Genomic DNA, 19,526 nt, shown 5'->3' with positions numbered 1-19,526 from the left:
GGGATGTGGTCATTATCTACAATATTTACATAATCAATTTCTCGCCCTGTTCTGGTGTTTAAGTCTCCGCAGATGAGGATGTTTCCTCTGGACTAAAAGTGTAAGATGTCAGTCTGTAATGTTGGGAAGCTTTGCTCTTTGTAATAGGGAGAGTCATGAGGTGGAATATAGATTGCACAGAGATAAAGATTAGACTGATATATGACGGATTTCACTTCAAGCCAAATGGATGATTTTCCACTTTTAGCAACTTTAATCAAATGTTTTAAATCGTCTTTGTGCCATATAAGTATTCCACCTCAGTCTCGGCCACATTTAATTTGAGAATTTTTTGATGAAGGAACCATAAGTTCCTTGTATCCTATTGGACAATGTAAGTTCTCATTACTACGACACCACGTCTCATGAAAGATACAGATGTCCATGTCTGTTACACTGCTGAGTAAGTCTTGGTCTGCAGTCTTATTACCAAAAGTAGAAGAGTGCAGACCTTGTATATTCCAACAACTGATTTTAAATGATTTCATGAATAGGTGTGTGTGTGCTATGCAGGTTATGTCCTCAGCCTGGTGCAGATGACATTCAGCAGATGTCAGATCTGGTTGAGTTCAGCGGCTGCAGGGTTCTGTGGTTGTTGAGCGGCCGCTGCGTAGCTCTTGTGTTGGGGTGGAGGTCCGGTGGTCCATGTGGGCTCTGCTGGAGGACGAAGGCTTCTCTGTGTTGTGTAGCTCTTGTGTTGGGGTGGAGGTCCGGTGGTCCATGTGGGCTCTGCTGGAGGACGAGGGCTTCTCTGTGTTGTGTAGCTCTTGTGTTGGGATGGAGGTCCGGTGGTCCGTCTGGGCTCTGCTGGAGGACGAAGGCTTCGCCTGTTATCGGAGTTTCTTGCTGTGTTTCCAAGGGCTGTGCTTTTCAGCACTCTGGCGAAGACTTTCACTCCTTGCTTATTGAGATGTATCTTTACCTTAAATCATTCGTCCCTGTGTGGATTACGATGTGCTTGTAGTTTTCATGTTTACTCTCAGACAGGATCTGAAAAGCACTTCTTGTGTTTGGGCACCAGATTTTCTTGGCACTCATGTTTGGTAGCAGAAGTCTCTCATTGACATATTTCCCGTTAGAGTCCGTCAGGATAAGAGCATGTGTTTCTCCCGGGTCCTGTGCAGAGGAGCTGTGGATCTGGGGTGCAGGATCAGTCGAGCAGTGAGGCTCTTCTTCCACTGGCTGCTGTTCAGGTTGAGGGTTTTCCATGAGCATCTCTGGACGAGTCAAGGGTTTGGCAGAAGACTCTTTAGGTGCTGAAACAGAGTTGAGTCTTTCTTTCAGATCTGTGATGAGTTCATCTTTGGTGTGGAGTACTGACTTCAAGGCCGATAACTCCTCCTGCATTTCTTTTCTAACTTCCGTTAGTTGTCTTCCTAAAGTTTCTTCTCTGTGTCTCTGCAGAGATTCAACTTCTTGTTTTAAGTTCTTTAAGTCAATTGTCACTTGTTCCATGTTGTTGTCTTTCAGGTGGGATAGTATTAATTCTTTTATCTCCACGACTTCTACTTCCAGAAGTGAAAAGTTGTCTTTCATTCTTGACATTGGAGATGGAATGGTAGTTGCTGAAGTCACTGTCGTCATTAGAACTGATTTTTCAGGAGAGGGAACAATGTTCATAGTCTTGTCCACTTCATCAGACAGTGCCAGCTTTTTTATTAATTCAAAATCTTCAATGAAGATCTTGAGAGCAGACTCTGATCCCTGGGCCATGACAGTGCCATTTTGATACAAGTTCAGGGTCAAAAATCTTGTTTCATCATTTTTTTCAGCATCTTTAAATGCTAAGATCTGTCTGCCTTTACAGATGCCTCTTTTCTTGGTAAAGGTGAGATGTTGACAGAAGGCAGTGTGCCATAAAGGGCTGTGTTCGGTGTAAAAGAGCAGGTTGTTCATGGCACTGTGTTCTTGTAGATCCGCAAACAGTGTGTCGGGCATCTCCTTCATCTGCTTGTGTCTGAGCATCAGCCTGGAGGCCTCAGAGCTCTTCTGAGGGTAGATGAAGGGGCGTTGCCAGAATGATGCGTTGGCCATCATTGATTTGGAATGTAAACGATCAACTGAAATAACTGCCACTGTTTTGAATTGTTTTTGTTTATCATCTCCCAGTGGAGATATACAACTGGTAAAAATGAGTAAATAAGCCAAAAATGGGGAAAATATGACTTTCACTGATTTCTTTAAAATTCCAGTTGTGTCCAAAATGTCCAAGAATGTTTTTTCTGTGCTGTTCTTTCAAACAGGAATCAAGCAAAAGTCCAAAGAGAGATAAATAACACTGTCTATTCAAAATGTTTTTACCTCTCTTATCCTACAAGTTTTCTTATAGTGGCTGTTGTTGTTTTGCTTGATGTTATCCTTTTCCAACATGAGTATCCTCTTCTGCAGAGGTTATCCTGTGATCAGCTTCTCTTGAACTTTTCCTCAAATTCAGGTGTGACAGTGTAAAAAATAAAACTGTCCAGATTAAACAAAATCTTTGTTTAGATGTTGTCTAGATGTTGTTGTATGTTGAATCCTCTTTTTTCATTAGCTTGTTAGCAAATAAATCTTATTTTTCTTGCAATTTATCTCAATTTATCTGGAGCTCAACTCAAGTGTGACTTGTCTCCTTGACTGTCTCTCTCTCCTTAAATCTAGATTAAAAAAACACATCTCTTTCACCAAGCATTCGAATAATGTATCTAATGTATTTCCATCCCGTGGTAACTAGGATTTACACAAGCTCCAGTTTGGATCCAGAACACCTGAGAAGAGATGATGCTGACCCCTCAGAGGACCCCAGTTGATGCTAACCCTGACTCAACAAACAGAACTAACACATATTGCTACAAGTGTGACGGCATCATATAATAATTGCTGTTAATAATGTTCATTGTCTGGCTGACTACGTCTTGTATACATTTTTCTGAAAAATCCTGTCATATACGCACAAACTGACAGTCACCACTGATAAGCTACTACTAAATATTGTAGAAACGTAATTTTCTGTAAATTTGCTTTGTAATGATTTGTATTGTAAAAAGCGCTATACAAATAAACTGGAATTGAATTTAATTTAATCTAAAATATAAATCCAAAATCAAAATGGAGTGGAAATGGTAAATGAGACTATGGACAATCCTCTGCTGTCATCTACTGTTAGTATTATCTAGTGTTCCTGTAGCTCAAGTGGTACAGCATTGCGTTATCAAGCGCAATGTTGGGGGTTTGATTCCCTGGGAACACATGATAGGTAAAAATTGATAGCCTGAATGCACTGTAAATTGCTTAAGCGTCTGCTAAATGCATACATTTAATTTTAATTTAATTTAATCTACTGATCATAGTGGAAATATCATGACATTTTCATTTCAATAGTTCAATGAAACCTTGTTTACCTGAGGTATGCTGGTTCATAAAACACATCTGGGAGTAAGTTCAGTCAACAGAGTACATTCACGGTTAACACACAAGACATTCTCAACAGAGTGGTGAATCCACGAGTCACCCTGGAAACACGCTAAGAAAAAGCGCGCCATACTGCTTTTTTCTTCTTTTGTTCAGTGGTTATTTACATACTGCATATCGCCACTTAATTGATTCCCCAAAATATTTAGTTTAATCTTTTAATCACTTGGAATAATAATTTTATAGTTTGTCTGATGCTAATTATATACACGGTTCAGCACGCGCTAGGACATACGGTTTTTATTAGGATTACACCTACAAATCTGATGACCCATTTGTAATATGGTTTGCTTTAAATAACACGTAAAACAGACAAGGTTCAGCTAATGTATGTTTCTGTTGATGGATGCAAATTCTGGCTTACCAGTACAACAACAGTCAAGTCAAGTCAATTCAAGTCAAGTCAACTTTATTTATATAGCACTTTAAACAAAATACATTGCGTCAAAGCAATTGAACAACATTCATTAGGAAAACAGTATGTCAATAATGCAAAATGATAGTTAAAGGCAGTTCATCACTGAATTCAGTGATGTCATCTCTGTTCAGTTAAATAGTGTCTGTGCATTTATTTGCAATCAAGTCAACGATATCGCTGTAGATGAAGTGACCCCAACAGCAAGGAACCGAAACTCCATCGGTGACAGAATGGAGAAAAAACCTTGGGAGAAACCAGGCTCAGTTGGGGCGCCAGTTCTCCTCTGACCAGACGAAACCAGTAGTTCAATTCCAGGCTGCAGCAAAGTCAGATTGTGCAGAAGAATCATTTGTTTCCTGTGGTCTTGTCCTGGTGCTCCTCTGAGACAAGGTCTTTACAGGGGATCTGTATCTGGGGCTCTAGTTGTCCTGGTCTCCGCTGTCTTTCAGGGCAGTAGAGGTCCTTTCTAGGTGCTGATCCACCATCTGGTCTGGATACGTACAGTGAAAAATAAATAAATAATAATAATAAAATAAAACACCTGGAAAACCATTCTCTTGTTCAATGCGAATGCTGTATGCTGGAATATGAGCAGTCATTTGTTGGGAGTAACAGCGTTTAAGTATAACGGTGTTACTAACGGAGTTTAATTTTCAGTAACAGAATAATCTAATTAATTACTTATCCCATTGTTGCAACGCCATTACCTTTACTGAGAATGTAAAGTGTCGCGTTACTACAATTTGGTTGAATGACCACTAAACACGACGGCATCAGCGATAATGGCGTTGTCGAACTGGAAGTACCGGAAATTAAAGGCGAGAATGTTTCTGTAAAATGCACGGTATGCCCAGGAAAAAAGACTTTATCCACGTCTGCCTCAAGCAACTAGTGGTGGAAATTATGATTCTTTCAAGAGATTCGTTCATTTTCAGTTCGTTCACCAAAATGATTCATTCAGAATCGTTCACTGATTCGTTCAGTGATAATTTCTTCGTATTACACAAAATATGCCAGCAGGTGGCAAAAAAGAGTGTATTATGTGTTATGTCTTAAGTCAACGAACGTATTCACTTGTTACAAAAACTGATCTGGCTTTATTAAAATGTGTGCATAATCGCATTTAATATATAAAGTCTAATAAAGTTGTTCAGATGAACAAAGCACAATGTTTTCTTGCCTAATTAGCATTTTAATTGTTTGGTCAGACAGTTTGTATATTATATATTCACATTCATAAATCGGGGATTAAACATGGAGTTCTGTATGCTAAATATGAAAATTGTATGTGCACAGTACCTATAACTGCACTTTACATTTTGCGAGATTGAAATGCTAAATGGCAGACTAACCCAGTTTACTCTCATTCATTTCATTCACGAACAACATGTATCCGTTCATTGAACTCGTTCGCGAACGACATGTGTGCCAGTTCAGTCATTTCATTCACGAACGAGATTTACTAAATCATTCAGCTCATTCACGAACGACATGTGTACCAGTTCAGTCATTTCATTCACGAACGAGATTAACTAAATCATTCAGCTCGTTCACGAACGACATGGATATCAGATCAGTCATTTCATTTACGAACGAGATCTCTAGATCTCATTCAGACTCATATGAAACTCGTTCATTGAAGGGCGTATTCGTTCACTACATTCAACAAATCACATGCTCCATCACATGCCATACTTGAAGGCTATTGGCTCGAGGTTGAGTAACTCTTTGACAGGATGAAACAGTTCACAGAGCTACCCGATTCACCAAGCTGCGCATGCGCTGCTAATAGCGCCGCGCTGCTGTGGAGGGACGAACTTCAGTGAACGAGAAATATGAGTCAGTGGATTGTGTGAACGAGAATGATTCGTTCACCTAAAAAATTTGTTCAAAAAGAATGATTCGTTCACAAACGACACATCACTACAAGCAACTCAAATCTTATGAACCACCTCACATCAACACATGCTGACATGTTACTGTACTTAATATTTAATGCTGTGTTCAAACCAGACGCGACTTGTGCGAATAACTCGCGCAATTCACGCATAGTTGGACGCTTGAACATTTTGAGTTCATACGCTTCATTCGCGCGTGAAATTAACTTTGCAACAGACGCGAATTCGCTGCATGGGGGGGCTTCTGCCAGTTGAGTTCACAAAGCTTTTTCAACCACCATTTTTATTCCGATAGTTTTCTAAATATGACTGTTATCATGTCATGAAATGTAGTTTTAAAAGTATTTCATGCGAGAATATAGTTGTTTTAAACTCAAATATGCGGTTTATTTAAAAATGTGTTTCGCTGATTTTCGGAGGTTGTCTATTTCCGTACTTGAATTGACTTAACAATGAAATCACTCGTGCCAGATGCTTTATTTGCTTAAACAGCGCACGTTGATATCTGTGTTTAAACTAAACTCATTTAAGCTTTGCCAGTGTACACATTTAAGAGCCAGAGGCTGCAAGCTTGTGTGTGTGCTCAGCTGAAGCACCTCAAACCTGCACGTCAGAACATGCGTAAATTAGGCTCTCTCTGAAATATTTTGTTTAAATTGACAAATTCACACACACACAAAAAATATGATGTGTCAAAATGCCCTGGTAAGTGTCCAATAGCAGACATAGTCGGCTGAACATACTGTATCAGTGCACCGGATCAGTGTATTCTCTTAAAGTTGAAGAACTTAATATTAATCAAACAGCAACAACAAAGAAATCACTCACTGTTCTTGATTGAAAGCTTTTGTTACTTTAATGACGATTCATCTTTAATTTATACAATCAAATATGCAACGCTGTTTTACATTTCATTTTATTTGTATCTTTACTCTATTGTATTTATTTTTGCTGTTGCTTGTAGTTAGATATATTATTCTTGTTTTCTTTGTTTTTATTTGACAGTATAGCGAAACCATGACTCTTAAACCGTGAGTAAGTTGAACCGTTCCATCCCTAATATTTACTTAATGTTTTTTTCATTAATGTATGTACTAATAAATCTGTCATGAAAACAAGTTTTTATTACAGACACCATTTAAAAAGTTTACATTCAAATACAGCAAACTGGAGTATATAATTCTATCAAAGAGTTAACATAAAAACTTACTTATGTTTAATTTAAATATTTGTTCAATCTGATTTATTTTACTCAACAAATGGCTTTTTACCAAGAATACCAAAAGGTTACATCAAACCAAACCGCATCAACAAGTTTAATTTTGCCCTTATTCTGGGTTCTTATCTGGGAATAGTTAATAACTATATGGTAATGCTTTTTGTCTTCCTTTGAAACACATGGTAGATAGTATGACCTGGCTGATGTTAGATAGCACTACAGTTCGATACATCTTGATTATATGTGGCCTGTGAGAGGCCCATCTGATTCCCCCACTTTGGTATTTGTGCTTCAGGCTTCAATTAAAACTTCATGCCTGAGGAGAAGGCCAAGAGGCCAGCATACCACAGAGACCCTGTAATGGATTTCGCAGTCTGACTTCACACATAAAACCAAAATGGCTTCTTAACAGGCCTCTTGTGTCCAAACGATCAAACTATGTTCTCCCCCCTTAAGAAAGAAGCATCACAGACAGATGAGGGATATATGAGTGCCATATCTCGGCCCTCACCAGATAGATTGACAGAATGAGTTAGATAAAACTGTATAGATAGATTAATTTAAGGTATTATCAATTTCTGAAGGACATGTGATGTGTACAATTTAGAAGTTAATACTTAAAATTGTCTGCTCTGTTCACAATAGGTTGACATTTAGAAGAATTGAAAATAATTTTAGCAAGCCTAGAACAAGTCTCTGAGGTACTCACCATCTGTGGGACTAAGGCCCCTGGCCGCAGAGATCATGGACAGAGAGGGACTGCTATGGAGTGAGCGGATATAGTCCATGTAGGGATTAATGTATGGATGTGGGGGGTTAAAGGGTGACTCCGCCCCCACTGAAGGGTTCCGGTGTGGTGAGATCCGGATGAGGGAGATATCCGAAAATGCCGGGCTGGCCGCCAGTGCAGGAGTCCTGGAATCAGAGACGAAGAAAAGCATTTAAGCACCTTAGGAGTCTTTTTCATACAGTGTTTTCTTCCACTCATTCCGTTGGGTGGGATGTTCCAAGTCTTGGGGGGGGGGGGGGTTATTTGCAAAATGCCATGTTATATGTGCATGTACAATCCAAAGCACATGCATACATTTAGAGAAAAGTATAGAAGAGAGCAGAGCTCTGCACAAACCACAAAAGCTCGGCATGTGATCTATTCATTTTGGATCCCTGCTCCAGGTCTAGTGTCTACACAGAACAGTGTAGGAGCTTGAGCAGGAAATGAATGGTGACACTATCTATCTGCCTCCATCTGCAGGGCCAAATCACAGAGTAAGCGGGAGGGAAAAAGCCCAAGCTAAATTCCAACTGCTCCCCTCGCAGACATTTCCTAAGATCAAAGCCAACTTTCAACACATCACATTTTAATCAGACAGAGGCTGCCAGGAATTCTTACTGCTACCCACAAAGCTTTGCCATATATTCTTGAGATGATGGGTGTCACTCAAATCTGGATTTTGTTGTGTTGTTTTCGTAAACAGCCCCTATTAAAATATTATTATTTAAGTTATTTTGAAGCAGGACTGTCCATGTGTGATTAAGGATAAAAACAAACAAACAAACAAACAATAAAACACTTAGGTTCTTTCATAATAATATAAGGTATACAGGAAAATTAAATAAATGAAATAATAAAAAATATAAAATAAAATGAAAAAAATTAAGAACATAACTGACTCTTGCAAACATATTAAAATAAAAAAGAGGCACATAGAAAACAAGAAAACATTTACAGTAAATTCCTGTTGAGAACTTTGTCTTCAAGTGACCTCTCAGAAGGACCAGATGGACCGGATGGACCCAATTACACACTAAAGCTTGTCCCCTATGAATTCTCTCCTGTCAGTCTCCGGAGTCTACTTCACCAGCCACTAATGAAAGAGTTTGGTCTGTTCCTCAACAAAACTTTCTCTTGAAGTGCTGTCAAACCATTCAAGAGAATTCTTAAGGGTTTAAGGCAAGGTAAAAGCCAGTCAGTAGAGATGCTTTTGTATATAAGCAATGCAGCACTGAATCTTATTTAGTTGCTTTGTATCAGTCCAAAAAAACATCCACTGTTGTCATAGTTAACTAAACTATATATATATATATATATTCGTCAGAATAGTACATCTGCCATCAGTGGTTCAACCATAACATTAGGCAGTAACGAGAATACTTTTTGGATGTGAAGAAAACAAAAATAATGACTTTATTCAACAATTTGTCTCCTCTGTGTCTCTCTGCTTCACCATAGTGCCATTTTGGACAATATCCACTTAACGCAAGCAGCATACACTCCTCTGTGTCACTCATGCTGCACAGATGCACTGTTTTGGTTTAAATCAAAGTGTAAATACACGTAGAAAATGTATCCTTGTGTCATGGCTGACACAGAATTGTCTCTTTTAAAGCTTCAGAATAGATCTCAACAACATCACACACTGTGCTCAGATATTTATCCTTAGCTAGAGACTCTTAATCGCTCACATTTGTCTCGTCAAAAGTTTAGATTAGAGATCTCAACAACATCACACACTATGCTTGGATTTTTCTCGTTAGCTAAATAATCTGGGGGTCTAATATTTGTCTCCTGCAAAGCTTTAGAATAGATCTCAACAACTTTACAATGTGTGCATCAAGTCAAATACTTGAAAGGCACTAAATAAAAGGGGGAAAATCATAAATTCAGAGATGAAGGCTATATTGAGAGAGAAATTATGCAGAAATAAGGATAATGCTACTTTTTATAAGACAATGTTTAAGTACTTAGGCACATAATTTGTTGTTGGAAATAGTAATATACAAGATGCCGTAATCAGAAGTGATCTACAGAAAATGTAACCCTGGAGCTTACTTTGCTGAAAGACACATAAATGGCTTATGATACAGTCTTGATTATTAATTGACTTATTTGTTTATTAATACATGGAAGAAATGTTTGAGCTCATATTGAGGCATTTGACTTGGTGCACACTTAATAAAGTTGAGATCACTTCTGAAATTTAGAGGAGACAAATGTGAGAGCTGTTGAGTCTAGATAAGGAGAAATATCTGAGCACAGTGTGTGTGATGTTGTTGAGATCTTTTTTAAAGCTTTAAAAAGAGACCATCGTGAGAGTGTTAGAGTTTTTGCCTCAGCCCACATAGCAAACAGACTTGGCCCAAATTTATTTTATTTATTTATTTGTTGTTTATTTGAATAGGGACAGATACAAAATAAACATAGATTATTACATAAAGAACAATCTGATGCATGTATCCCAGTGTTTATAGCCATGGCTAATTCGCAACACCTGTCCCTAGAAGAGCTTTTAAAAGTCAAGATAATGAGGAAAAAAATTAAAATTACAGCGAATACAATGAAATGTCCAGAAACCAGTTAGCACTAATAAAGATAAGTATAATAAATAAACACATTCCCTCGAACTCACACAGATGCACACCTCACATACATCCAGCTACACATCTCATATGGCATGATCACACTGCTGCTGCTCTATGAACCAGGCTTTTGTTAGTTTTTTAAAGGTGGACAGTTTAGTTAAAGTCTTTATATTTGTAGGAAGGCAGTTCCACAAATTGGCTCCTTTCACAGAAAAAAACATTTTGGGCAAAAGATGTTTTACAAAACAGGACTTTACAGTCTCCACATGTAGCCGCTCTTGTTGATCTGGAGGTATCCAGTCTGTTCACAAATTTACAAAGTGGCTCAGGTGCAAGTCCAGTCAAACATTTAAAAAACAACTTTATGTGTCTAAGATGAAAAAAATTAACAAAATTTAAGATTTTATGCTTACTTAAAATGTAACAGTGATGGAATCGAATGGGCTTTTTATCTAAAATTTTTAAGGCACGGTTATAAAGCCTTTCAATAGGCTTTAGAGTAGTTTGGCTAGTCTGGGACCAAACAGTGGTGCAGTACGACAAGTGGGACATGATCATAGTGTTCAGAAAGACATGAGCACATTCAAATGTTAGACTGTTCCTGATCATTCTGAAACAGTTCATACTGGCCTTCATTTTTCTTGAGATATTTTTAATATGACTTTTAAAATTTAACTGAGAATCTAAAATCACTCCTAAATATTTTTCTTGTTCTACCTGATCGATGAGTTCACCATTCATTTTAACGTTAAGGTCCTTTATTATCCTCGTTCTTTTTATAGAGAAACACATTGATTTAGTTTTCCTCCGATTAAGTGTTAAACATGATTTATTTAGCCAATTAGACACTTTCTCAAGACTTTTGGTCAGTGTATTGCCGATAACAACAGGGCTTTTGCCAGACACATAAACCACAGTGTCATCGGCATACATGTGAAGGCCAACTTCAGGACACACTTCAGGCAGCTCGTTCACATACAGGCTGAAGAGAACAGGCCCCAGTATGGTTCCCTGAGGGATTCCGGTCTTAATTTTACATGGGGCAGATTTTACATGATCAATGACTACACATTGTTCTCTGCCCTGCAAGTATGACTCAAACCATGATAATGCTTGGGGTGACATATTATAAGATGACAGTTTTGAAATAAGACGGCTGTGGTTTACTGTATCGAATGCCCTCTTTAAGTCTAGGAATACCGCACCCACGATGTTTCATCTATCAAGCGGCTGCACAATATTGTCCAATAATGCGCAGATGGCTGATTCAGTGGAATGGTTCTGTCTGAAACCATACTGTTGAGCGTGTATATACTGATGTATTTCTAAATATTGTGTTAGCTGTTCTGAAACAATTTTTTCTAGTATTTTTGACATTACCGGAATTAGACTTATTGGTCGATAGTTACTAACATCTGTGGTATTCCCGGACTTAAAGATGGGTTTAACCAGTGCCTTTTTCCACGCGTCTGGAAATATTCCAGTTTTAATCGAGACATTTATAATGTGGGTCAAAGGTTGAATGATAATTTGAGAATATTTTTTGAGGAAAGTTGTGTCTATGTTATAGTTGTCTTTGGATAAATTAATATTCAGGTCTGAAATAGCTTTCAGTACCACTGCCTGATCCACTTCTCTAATTTTAAAGGAATTCTCATTTGCTGATGGCAATATGTTTAAGTTGACACTATTGGGCTCGTCATCTAAAAAATTAGAAGCAAGATCTTGTACTGATTTAATAAAAAATTGATTAAAAGCATTAGCAACTTGGACAGGGTCTGATATGTTTTTTTCTTCACATTTTAGTTCATACGAGTTATTTGTATTTGCATTAGGTTTAATTAGACTGTTAATTTGTTTCCACATTACTTTACAATTTCCTTTAGCTTCAGTTATAATTTTCATATAATAGTTTGCTTTTTAGTTGCGCAATTCTTTCACTACTTGATTTCGTAAACCTTTAAATAACATCAGATCTGTGTCATATCTGGTTTTAAGATAGGTTTTTAAAGCAAAATCTCTTTTTTTATTAACTGTCGTACTGCATCACTTACCCATGTAAGCTGTACTTTTCTTTGTGGCCTTTTACATTGTTTTAAGGACTTATTTAAAATGTTACTCATTGTAGAAGTAAATATATCACAACACTCGTTCACTTGACTATGTTGAGAGACTTCATCCCAATTAGTGTTTGCTAACTCATTCTCAAATTTAATAAGATCCTTGCGGGGGATTATTAACTTGGTTGCCTTTCGGTCATATTTATATTCATTTAGACGTTTTTTTGAGAGTTTTCTGGAAATTAATATCATGTTATGATCTGACAAGCCACACACCAGATTGTATGTTTTTAAGACTCTTTCCGGCTTATTTGAGAAAGCTAAATCTATTGCTGTCTGTGATGTTTTTGTCAAGCGAGTGGGTCCATTTACAAATTGATGAAAGTCATATTTTGATGTTAGTTCTTTGAGTTGTTTTCTACTGGATTTATTTAACCAATTAACATTAGTATCACCATAAATAAGCACCTCACTGTTCGACTTAAAAGATTTAAGAATTTTTTCCAAATTTTGATAAAAAAATTTTAGGCAACTCGATGGTGGGTTATACACTACAAGGATGTTAAACATCATGCGTGAGGATAGAGCCACATTTACACATAGACTTTCAATTGATAGAGATTCATCTAGTTGAACTTCTTTGGTCTTAAAGGAGTGTGGCCTCAAGCTGGCACTGTTAGCCTCCTGTCGGCAATGGCATGTACCCTTTCAGCCAGAGCTGGGCTATGTGTGGCAATGATGGCATGGCATGGATCAGGCAAACAATATGAGGGCCGATTGTTGGTGGGAGGAGTCTGGCCCAAATCAGGCTATGATCTGGCAGCATATTATGTGACCCATGATAAACGAGATAAATACAATATTGCATGATAATGGTTATATATATATATATATATATATATATATATATATATATATATATATATATATATATATATATTATATTATATTATATATATATTTATATATTATTCTTTATACGAATATTCTTAGAATCTTTACATGAAAAGAGAGAGAGAGAGATCATTGAACCATTATCATGTAATATTTGTTTGATTTATCATGGGACACACATTGATCTATAATAGTGGGGGCACATCATTTTTATTAGTATGGTGTCATGCACAAGCATTAAATAAATAAATAAAATAAATTATCATGAAAGTATTTTATTTTTATTTAAATCCTCTGTATCCATGTGATGCTTGGTGTGTGGAACCGATCCAAATTCAAACCATTCATGAACAATGCAGAAAAAAAAAAATAGGCTATATTGTAATTGAAATTGTACCCTAGTTTGTGCAGTACATTAATTTAAATTTGAATGTTAAAAGTTCATATTGCTCATGTTCGATTTTGTATTGTTAATATAAATCATACACTCTCCGAATAAAAAAGGTTGCATTTTATGCATGCAACAGACTATTACTGGCAGTCCCTTGTGACAATGAACCATGGTAAAGTGAACATAGTTTAACTATAGTATTTGTAGATTTCCTTGGTTACCACTACAGTAAACATATTTTAACCATGTGTAAACAAAAATATAACCTAATAAGTTGCAATTAAGGCATATTGAATGTTAAAATGCATTTCAAATATAAAGTAGGTATTTTTACCCATTGTACTCATAATAATTAAATAAACTTCATAATCTAAAAGTATAATATTGGTATCGATATCGACGATACTGGCCATTAAAAGTGTCCGTTTCTTATCGAAAACAAAATATTTGGTATCGCCCATCCCTGGTATCGCCTTCCTCTCTAGCTATAGTAACAATTTTAAAATGTGACGTTAAGAAGTTTTACAACAAGTTTTACTCATTGGCTCTCATCGGTTTCGTCACAGATTGCGAAATGCCATGTTTCCAGTGATGCGTGTTTTGAATGAGAAACGCGCGCCTTGACAGAGTGGATCGGTATAGTATTTTCAGCATTTAACAACTTAAATTATGCCCTGCTCCTCGCACTACTATTATATGCTGCCAGAGAGGACTGCAACTGCAATGCATCGTCATTTGGACTACTGTGGTACTGCTCTTTGACACATCTGTAATAAATTATTATGATTAAGTTACATGTGTCTATCTGTTACGTTTCTCTTATAGACTGTAAACTTTATAAACTAACTCTTTATTGGTTGATTTGTTCTTTATAAAAATAAATAGAAAAATCAATGCAATACATTTTTTTTATTGCACAGTTACATGATTTGTGGGTTTTAAGTCTGATTTTCTATTCAGTTTAATTTACTTTATTGGCATAGTTTGTCTGTACAGCATGTCACAAAATGAATAATGGCAATGTTAGTAATACACAATGCAAAAATATGAAATATTAAGATTCTGGGTCTGGGCTATATAAGGCTCAGGTGTGACTCAGATTTGAGGATTCTGGTTTACTTAAGGCTGAGAATTGGCACTAATAATAAAACCTGTTTTGATTCGGGCCAGTTATGGCCCATGTGTGGCCCTTGTCTTTATTCCAGTTCTGGGCCACTTCAGGGCCGTCATTCTTTGCAGCACTTGGGCCGAGGGAAAAGTGATTGTTTGGCCTGGACCTGGGCCAGAAGACTTTTGCTATGTGGGAGGAGACAGTTTTGAGAAGCAGAAGACTCAAGCAAAAGTTTCCATTCAATCTTAAGGTAGCCTCATTTCTGTCTAGGAGAAATAGTGATGGTAATGTAAATGGTAACGAGATCTTTTTAATTTTATGATTGCAGCAAGACAATAAAGAGATCTCCCATGTTTCTCACATGTTTATCTCTTCATTGTATTTTTTATTTCTGTCTCAGTCTCAGTCTCAGTTTGTCTACTTTTATTTCTCCTAAGGATTTTTAGGAGAAACATCTGAGATACTTTTGAGACTAAAATGAGAAATACATGTACACGAGAATCACAACTAAGTCTTCTGAGGTTAGAAGGAGCAACCACTGAGCAATAAAATATTCCTGTAATGGAGTCTTGATAGAGATCGCAGCAAGACAATTAAGAGATATTCTGTTTCTTTCACCACATTCTCTGTTTTGACTCTTTTTTTTTCTCAAACATTTCTCATGTCTCATTTGTGTCTACTTCCATTTCTCCTAAGGAATTTTAGAAGAAATATCTGAAATGCTGTTTATACTAAAATGAGAAATACATGAGAATCTCATCTAAGTCTCCCGAGCTTAGGAAAAGCAACTACTGAGCAATACATTTTTACTATGGGTAAATTCATACCAAAATTGGCTAGATAACTAAATAACTAAAAAAAAAAATATTTAAAAAAGTCATAACTGTTTATTAATTTTATATTTTTAAAGCCCGTGTTTTCATCTAAAAATATGTTTGAAACAAAGATAACTGTGTAAATGTAAATATTAAAATATGTTGTGAAAATGTTGATGGAACAAGCTGATGCATGTGCAGAATTGAGAAATGGATATTTATGATATCAACTGATGTCTCACAGGCATATGTATTTTAGTTCAATGTAATACAAACATTTTAGAGAAACAAGTAATTTGTACAATAATTGGTGAGGGAAAAACAAATTGTGTAGCTATGACAATCAGCGTTTATGGATACTATAGGAATGAATGAGACATGATGTTAGCTGGATCCCACCAGTTGCAAAAGTCTGTGACTCTTATAAATGTATTTTTTTTTTTCCGGTGTAAACTCTAAAAATAGTTAAATCAAAAACTATTTTTTTAGTATAACATTTTCTGAAAATTAGGCTGTCAAACAATGTAATTATAATCTGTTTCTTCTAAAAAGCATTTTTTAAATGTATTATTATTATTTATTTATTTTTTTGTCGGGAAGTTGTGGCCTAATGGTTAGTGAGTTAGACTCCTAAGGTTGTGGGTTCGAGTCTCGGGCCAGCAATACCATGACTGAGGGGCCCACTGAACCCCCAACTGCTCCCCGGGCGACCGCAGCATAAATGGCTGCCCACTGCTCCAGGTGTGTGTTCACAGTGTGTTTGTTTGTGTGCGCTATGGATGGGTTAAATGCAGAGCACAAATTCTGAGTATGGGTCACCATACTTGGCTGTATGTCAGGTCACTTGCACTTTTTTCACTTTTTTTTTTTAGCCCAGTGAAACCTCTCCTCCAGTAACATTCATTCATTCATTCATTCATAAAAAAAGTTATCTGGTTTTCTTTACCACATACTGCCTAAGAGGAAGCAGTAGCATCAGCTATTATGCTTTTTTTTGGCTAAAGGGTGCATGCTTGCCTTCAGATGGCTTTGCCCACACTCTCTAAACCGAAAATCCAAGATGGCGGCAATATGCAACTAACCTATTATCACATTTTATTTTTGCAAGGTCACATCAAATCATATACTGAATAATGAATTGTGATTGTAAAAGTAGTGAAGTAGATTACTTTGATTAATTGGTACTTAAGTACAAGTAAAATTATTGATTTAAAAGTATACTAATGAACATATAAGTATAACGCAAGTAGTTAAAAAGTACTTAAAAAATGAAAGATTAAAGCTAAATAAAAGCAAATGAATAAAAATGGCAAAAGCACATAATAAAATAATGAAAATGATACAAAATTATTAAATTTAAATATACTAAATTTACTAAATGAAAATATACATATAAAATATTTTATTAAAATTATAATAGTAAAGAATAGTAAAATAACCAAATCAAACAAATTTGAAAAGTTTTCTGCTCCTTGAAGGCCCTTTCACACAGTGTGTGACTAGATAAAGTGAGTGAATCACAGATGAACAGTGCCTACACACTAAACGGGAAACAATTGTTTGCTTTCGTCTTATTCATGCCTCTGAACAAGGTGCCGCAACACACTATTGAGCAATTCGGCCTACAGTCATTTACAATAGAGAAGAAAAAGCACTTAAATGTTGGCGCATAGAACCACAAGGCAAATAAACTGTTAAAAAGCCAGGAACAATTTTAGGGGGGTGCTAGAGAGTGCTAAGAACCCTTTGGTTGAAACTGTAAAACTAGGAAATTGGCGAAACAGATCTGGCAAATGCTCCAGTGCGTATTTGTGTTTACGCTTCGTGGAGTGTCAAAGGTTTCTATTAACAACATATTTTGCAGCGTTGAGCAGTGTAACCAATGCTCAAAATGCCAGAGGTTTGTTCAAGGTGCCGTTGGAGATCTTGGAAAATCATGGGCGTGGAAATTCATGGAAATTCGTCCCCCGCACTTTTTCAGTCAAATGTGTTCGCATAGAGGTTTTCAAGAGCTGGTGTGAATAAATATAAATTTAAAATCAAAGAGACAGAATAGTCTGCGCATGACCTGCTATTTTATTCGTACCCAGAAGGCGAGATGAACATCACAGAGTGCTAAACACTCATGCAACACTTCATTCATACTCGAAGCCGGAGGGCGCTCTCTCACAGAAAGTCATACCAGGGAACTCCTAATATGGACAAGTGTGTCCAGCTATCGCTGTATGAAAACAGTTGTTTTCACACAAAAACAGAAACTTTTGGAAACACGAAGACATTTAACATACGATTGTGACAATATATGATTTTCAAGTCATCTCCAGCAGGTAATAAATAAAGTATATGAACAATACAGTGCTAATTGCATTTATTACAGTATAGAATCTATTTTGCCTTATTATGTGATAAAAAAGTGTTTGTAGTATATAAACAAATCATTATTATTTGTTATTGTCCAGCAGTTATAGATTTCTTAGCCAATTAAAAGTTATAAGTTAGAGAAAAATTAAGTTGCCTATAGTAGGCGATCCACTACCACTCAAGTCTCTTCTGTTCACCAAGTGTGTATTTATTTGATCCAAAGCACAGCAAAACAGTAAAATTGTGTTATGTAATATCTTTACTAGACTATTTAAAATAACTGTTTTCTATTTGAATATATTTCAAAATGTAATTTTTTTATTTTAAATATTGATAATCAGCAAATCAGTATATTAGAATGATTTGATTCTAATGAGAATGTGACACTGATGACTGGAGTAATGATGCTGAAAATTCCCCTTTGATCACAGGAATAAATTGCATTTTAAAAAACAGAAAACAGTTATTTTAAAGAGTAAAAATATTTCACAATATTACTGCTTTTGCTGTACTTTGGATCAAATAAATGCAGGCTTGATGAGCAGAAGAGACTTCTTTAAAAACATAAAACATTTTAAGGTTCATTGTATATACAGTACAGACCAAAAGTTTGGAAACATTACTATTTTTAATGTTTTTGAAAGAAGTTTCTTCTGCTCATCAAGCCTGCATTTATTTGATCAAAAATACAGAAAAAACAGTAATATTGTGAAATATTATTACAACTTAAAATAATAGTTTTCTATTTGAATATACTTTAAAGAAAAATTATTTATTCCTGTGATGCAAAGCTGAATTTTCAGCATCATTACTCCAGCCTTCAGTGTCACATGTAACATCCAGTCTATCACATGATCATTTAGAAATCATTTTAATATTCTGATTTATTATGAGTATTGGAAACGGTTCAGCTGTCTCATATATTTGATGAATAAAATTTTTTTTGCATTTATTCAAAAAAAAAAAAACAATTCTAATAATATATATTCTAATAATATATTTTCTTTACTATCACTTTTTATCAATTTAACACATCCTTGCTGAATAAAAGTATTGATTTTATGTAAAAAAAAAAAGAAAGAAAAAAAAATTACTGACCCCAAATTACTGACCAGTAGTGTATATTGTTATTACAAAATATTTATATGTTAAAAACACATTTTTTATCTTTACTTTTTATTCATCAAAGTATCCTAAAAAAGTATCACATGTTCTGAAAAAATATTAAGCAGCAGAACTGTTTCCAACTTTGATAATTAATCATCATATTATAATGTTTCTAAAGGATCATATGATAATGATCCTAAAAATTCAGCTTTGCATCACAGAAATAAATGATAATTTAAAGTATAATAAATTTAAAAACAATTATTTTAAATTGTAATAATATATCACAATAAGACATTTTTTCTGTATTTTTGATCAAATAAATGCAGGCTTGATGAGCAGAAGAAACATCTTTCAAAAAAATTAAAATTAGTAATGTTTCCAAACTTTTGGTCTGTACTGT

General features: G+C 35.7%; 1 protein-coding gene across 1 annotated transcript in view; it reads right to left on the bottom strand.

The window, feature by feature from the left end:
• Positions 1-19,526, bottom strand: part of LOC132123790 (transcriptional activator GLI3-like) — a 301,233-nt gene that overhangs the window by 68,495 nt on the left and 213,212 nt on the right. Inside the window, exon 5 of the mRNA XM_059534428.1 lies at positions 7,734-7,939. Within this exon, the coding sequence (XP_059390411.1) occupies positions 7,734-7,939 (206 nt within the window). The remainder of the gene's footprint in view (positions 1-7,733; positions 7,940-19,526) is intronic.

This window comes from Carassius carassius, chromosome 42 (genome assembly GCF_963082965.1).
Source record: "Carassius carassius chromosome 42, fCarCar2.1, whole genome shotgun sequence".
Lineage (NCBI taxonomy): Eukaryota > Metazoa > Chordata > Actinopteri > Cypriniformes > Cyprinidae > Carassius > Carassius carassius.
The sequence above is the reverse complement of the archived record's forward strand: the minus strand, read 5'-3'. Positions and strand labels throughout refer to the sequence as shown.